This window comes from Aquarana catesbeiana, linkage group LG03 (genome assembly GCF_042186555.1).
Source record: "Aquarana catesbeiana isolate 2022-GZ linkage group LG03, ASM4218655v1, whole genome shotgun sequence".
Classification (NCBI taxonomy): domain Eukaryota; kingdom Metazoa; phylum Chordata; class Amphibia; order Anura; family Ranidae; genus Aquarana; species Aquarana catesbeiana.
The window spans coordinates 699,819,499-699,824,910 of NC_133326.1; the positions used below are offsets into that span (position 1 = coordinate 699,819,499).

General features: G+C 42.5%; 1 protein-coding gene across 1 annotated transcript; it reads left to right on the plus strand.

The window, feature by feature from the left end:
• The first annotated feature begins 3,814 nt into the window (after window positions 1–3,814).
• On the plus strand, window positions 3,815–4,750 carry LOC141134864 (olfactory receptor 5B21-like). The gene has a single exon (XM_073624297.1). It carries the CDS (start codon window positions 3,815–3,817, stop codon window positions 4,748–4,750), a length of 936 nt encoding a protein of 311 aa, XP_073480398.1.
• The last annotated feature ends 662 nt before the right edge of the window (window positions 4,751–5,412 follow it).

Here is a 5,412-nt window from a genome sequence, read left to right on the forward strand (position 1 = left end):
ATGTCAGAAGTTCTGCTTTATCAACTCCCGACTTACACTCAACAGTGGATGACAAACCTTGGGATAGATTTAGAAGCAGGAGACCCTTCCTCTATATGGGAAACCATTAAATCTTGCTCACATAATGTACTTGCAATAGAGAGCAACCATAAAATGATGACCTGTTAGTAACTGGAACTTGCCAAAACTGTGTGATTTGTCCCTGGTTATCCATCCAACTGTTTTTGGCGTTGTGGGCAGTTGGGAACCTTTTTCCACATATGGCGGTCATGCCCGCAGGCTCTGCAATTCTGATCTGCCATTTTTTCACTCTTGACTACACGGCTATGCCCTTCTTTGTATTAGACAGTATTCAAAGTGCAATTCAAGCTTATGATCCATGTTCTAACGTCTTCTAAACAGACAATTTGGTCAAGCGTGGAAGACCATCACCCTAACCCTCAGCCAAACCTAAATCTCGGATCACACAAACTATGCTACATAAGAAAGTCTAGGTCAGGGTATAATGCAAAAATACTCCAATCTGTACCCTTGGTTTACACATTTCCTTCCAACTGGAACGGATAGTGGCCTGTTTGATTTGTAGGTCAGATTAGACCGCCGCTCTACTACACTCTACTATACTCCTTTCTATTCTACCCCTCTTTTCCCCTTAGACCTACCTTCCTCCTCCCTCCTTCCCCGTACCCCCATTACTACAGAGTAGCTACAGTGGAACCTCGGATTGCGAGTAACGCAGTTAATGAGCGTTTCGCAATACAAGCTATTATTTTTTTTTAATCCTGGCTCGATTTGCGAGTGTTGTCTTGCAAAATGAGCAGGATTCAAGCCTCTGCGGTGTGCAGTACCGCATTTAGCCAGAGGTGCAGGGGCGCCGGTGACACTCGGAGCCGCGCAGAGCCGAAAGGAAATACTCAGAAATACTCCGTTCCTGAGTGTTTCTGAGCCTCTCCGTGGGTTTCCGAGCAGTCTCTGAGTATTTCCGAGTCTCTCCGGTACCCCCCCATCTCTGGCCACATCCGGTATTTCATGCAATAGAAGTCAATGCGGAACGAATTATCTTCGTTTCCATTGACTTCTATGGGGAAATTCGCTTTGATATGCGAGTGCTTTGGATTACAAGCATTCTCCTGGAATGGGTTATGCTCGTAATCCAAGGTTCCACTGTATTTTTATAAATTTGCATCTTGCAAGAATACATCTGTTCTTAAAGCATTTGTTAACACACACAAAAAAAATGGATCCTGCTCCTTTAAAGCATGTTATATGACACAGTGCTTGTCCTGTGTCATTTGGCCCCCTGTAACACCCCAAAAACCTGGCTGATCCTGCCAGTTTCTCCCCACCCTTCTGTAAACTGACCACAGTATATTATGGCTGCTGAGCCCTGACACCGTGGTCAGTTTACATGCCTTTGTCATCAGCAGCCTGCTATCTGCTCTCCTCTCTGCTCCCATGTCCTCCTCCCCCCTCCCCTCTCTGTCTGTGTGTGAGCCACCCCACCCCCTCCTGCTGCTCTCATAACACTAACCTGTATACACCATCAGCACTGCCTCCTATTGCAGTGTCCCCCTCTGTGAATGATTTATAAATATAAATGCTGTAAATACCTAATTAAGGAGCCGAGGTTGCGAACACATGACCAGCCAGCTCTTTCCTCCTTTCCTCCTCCCCTTTAGACTGACATCAGCAGAGGAATCTCAGCCCCGCCCGCTGCATCTCTCAGCGGAGGAAAGGAGAAAGCTGGCCAGTCATGTGATCACAATCTCGGCTGTGAAATGGTATTTGCAGCATTTATTTTTATAAATCACACACAGAGGGGGACACTACAATAGGAGGCAGTGCTGATGGTGTATACAGGTTAGAGTGGCTTAACAACAACTTTAATCTTTCTTGTACCAGGAACTGGCTGCAATCTGTAGTATGGTTTTGTAAACTCGATAAACATGTATTGAACCATAATTTCTTGCACAGCTCATAGGGTTAACACAGGAATCACAAACTATAATATGTATTTGTGTATTCCTTATGCTTACATTAAATAAACCCACCAGAGGCCAATTAACAACTGCTTTGTTTAACAGTTAAAATAATTAAGAAATTGCTGTGGGATGGATGAGAATTTCTCCCAAGCCAAAACCATACATTATAAAAAGGCTCCGGATTCCCAGGAACATCTAACACCAGACAGCTCTGGATTCTGGAGAGGTGAGGGAATGGTAACACGGACAAAAAATGAGGACAGTGGCCATTACAACACACCAGAGTTTTATCTGCAGTGCCTTTTTTAAAAACAATACTAAAGGCATATTTTTAGAGGGCTCCTTTTCCACAGATCCACAGTCTCAGAGGTCACCTCTCTCACTGACCACCAATGCACACGTACACTCACTTTTTTAGTCTGTGGTTTATTTCAGGCCATTATTATTTCTTTTCATGAGTATCACTGAATTCTATAATCATGAACGGCAGAGGGCTGTTAAAAAATTATATGTCTTGGGGATCAAATATGCTATTTACACCACATTCTTTTAGTTTTTTTTAGTCATATCTACAGATATATATATATATATATCATATATTTTAGTAGGGGTTATCTGAGATATAAAAACTGTTTCTAGAGCAGTCTTTCTCAACCAGGGCTCCATGGAATCCTAAAGTTTCTAAAGAGGTTGAGAGACAATCCTTGAGCAATGAGCAATTTTGGTCTTTAGGATGTGCTACCACTGGCCGCAATGATCTTTTTAGGTATATTTAAAAGGATTCATCCTACTGACCACCAATGTAAAGAGAATTCTACAGGTTGACCACCAATGTAAGGGGCATTCTTCCAACTGGCCACCAATATAAGGAGCATACTTCCCACTGACCACCAATCAAAGGGACATTCTTCTGATTAGCAATGTAAAGAGCATTCTTCGCAATGTCCACTAATATAGGGAGCATTCTACACACTGACCACCAATGTAAGGTGCATTGCTCCCAAGGTCCACCAATGTAGGGAGAATTCTATACTTTGACCACCAATGTACGGGGCATTATTCCCATGGACCACCAAAGTAAGGAGAATTCTCCACAATGACCATCAATGTAAGGGGCATTCTTCCCACTGACCACCAAGTTAAAGGAAATTCTTCCCACTGATGACCAATGTAAGGGTCATTCTTCCCACTGACCACCAATGAAAGGAACATTCTTCCCACTGACCAGCAATGTAAAGAGCATTCTTCTCAATGTCCACTAATATAGGGAGCATTCTACACACTGACCACCAATGTAAGGTGCATTGCTCCCAAGGTCCACCAATGTAGGGAGAATTCTATACTTTAACCACCAACATAAGGGGCATTATTTCCATAGGCCACCAAAGTAAGGAGAATTCTCCACAATGACCATCAATGTAAGGGGCATTCTCCCCACTGACCCCCAAGGTAAGGGAAATTCTTCCCACTGACGACCAATGTAAGGGACATTCTTCCCACTGACCACCAATGTAAAGGGAATTCTTTCCACTGATCATCAATGTAAGGAGCAGTCTTCCCACTGAACACCAGTGTAAGAGAAATTCTTCACAATGACCACCAATGTAAGGAGCAATCGTCTCAATGACCACCAATGTAAGGGACATTCTTCCCAATGACCATCAATCTAAGGGGCATTCTTCCCACTGACCACCAATGTAAGGGAAATTTTTCCCACAGTGCTTAATGTACATTTTAGTTCACATGGTGGTTTTTTTATGTCTCACCAGGATTTTGGAAACCATTTGATTTTTTAATCCATTGGACATTTAGTTTCATCACTACAAAAAGATATGTTAATGGACATAAAAAATGAGACAAAAGTGACCATGTTTGAGTTTTCTGGACTAACTGATGATAAAGAACTTGTCCCATTCCTATTCATGTTCATATTTTTAGTTTATATGGTGACCCTGGTAGGAAACATGGGGATAATAGCTATTGTCTTTCTCTTCTCCAGCCTTCACACTCCAATGTATTACTTCCTGAGTAGTCTCTCTTTGGTGGATATCTTCTACTCCTCAGTTATCGCTCCAAATATGTTGTCTCAATGCTCAATTCTTAAAAAGTCCATTTCATTTCTTGGTTGTGCTGCCCAATATTACTTCTTTTGTGCATTAGGGAGCATGGAAGTTATTCTTCTCTCCTCCATGTCCTATGACCGCTATGTGGCTATCTGCCACCCTCTACACTACACCTCGATAATGACCAAGAAGAAATGTTTTGGTTTAATCATTTATTCCTCTTCCATTAGTTTCTTGCAGTCAGTTGTGCAGACCAGTTGTGTGTTCAGTCTTTCATTCTGTGGATCAAACCTTATTGACCATTTCTACTGTGACATCCCACCACTGATCAGGTTATCCTGTTCTGATCATTTCCATTGTGATATGGTAATTGGCGCACTTGTAGCGGCTTGTGGAATATATTCATTGACAACCATCTTCCTTTCATATGCTTTAATATTTCGTTCAATTTTTAGGATGACTTCTACTAAGAGCAGGCAGAAGGCCTTTAGTACATGTTCCTCACATATTATTTGTGTTTCGGTCTTTGTTACAGCTGTTTTCTTTGTGTATCTTCGTCCTCATTCTGGGGGATTGGACATACAAGACAAGGTGGCTTCTGTCTTCTATACAGCGGTGTCCCCAATGTTAAATCCTCTTATCTACAGCCTGAGGAACCAAGAGGTGAAGCGGGTTCTTGCTCAAGCATTGCGAAAACCTTTTTGATATAGATCTAATACAGCTCATCTGTAAAGTGCCTGGTACACTTCCTTTAAACTACACACACTTATTAGAACATATGAAACTGCTAAAATAAATGTAGTGTGCAACTTATGTTGGTAAATTTATTTTGTGACTCATGGTAGTTGGCAGGGTGGCAGGATTAGCCCTTAAGTATTGTGGAGCCTGGCCAGCGGGGGGAGTCAGTGGAAGATGGAGTGCTGAGGTTGCTGTTGTGAGGCCTGGGAGGGGACCCTGGAGCTAGTAGTCAAGGCTGCCAGGTGGGCTGGTAGTATCTGCAAGTGTTAGAACTGTGTGAGGTTCTACTGAGGAAACACAATACTCCTGCATACAGTTTGAAACTTTGTGCTATTTCACCAAAGGGGAATGAGAGCTCCTGGTTCATAAAGAACTTTGCCACTGATCCATAGAGACTGTGATTTTTCCGGAGGGAGTACAGTTCAGGATCTTCATTTTTGTGTACAAGAGAAGAAAGCTTGTTCTCATCTGTTGTTCTTCAAGTCAATTTGGGCATCCCATAAACCCCATACCCTATCTAAGTTGTTTTCCCAAATAAAACAACAAAAACAAGCCACGAACTGATTCATTGTCTCCGAATGAAAGTTGAAAATGTTTGTTGCCTGGCTGTGCAGGAACATGGGGACTCA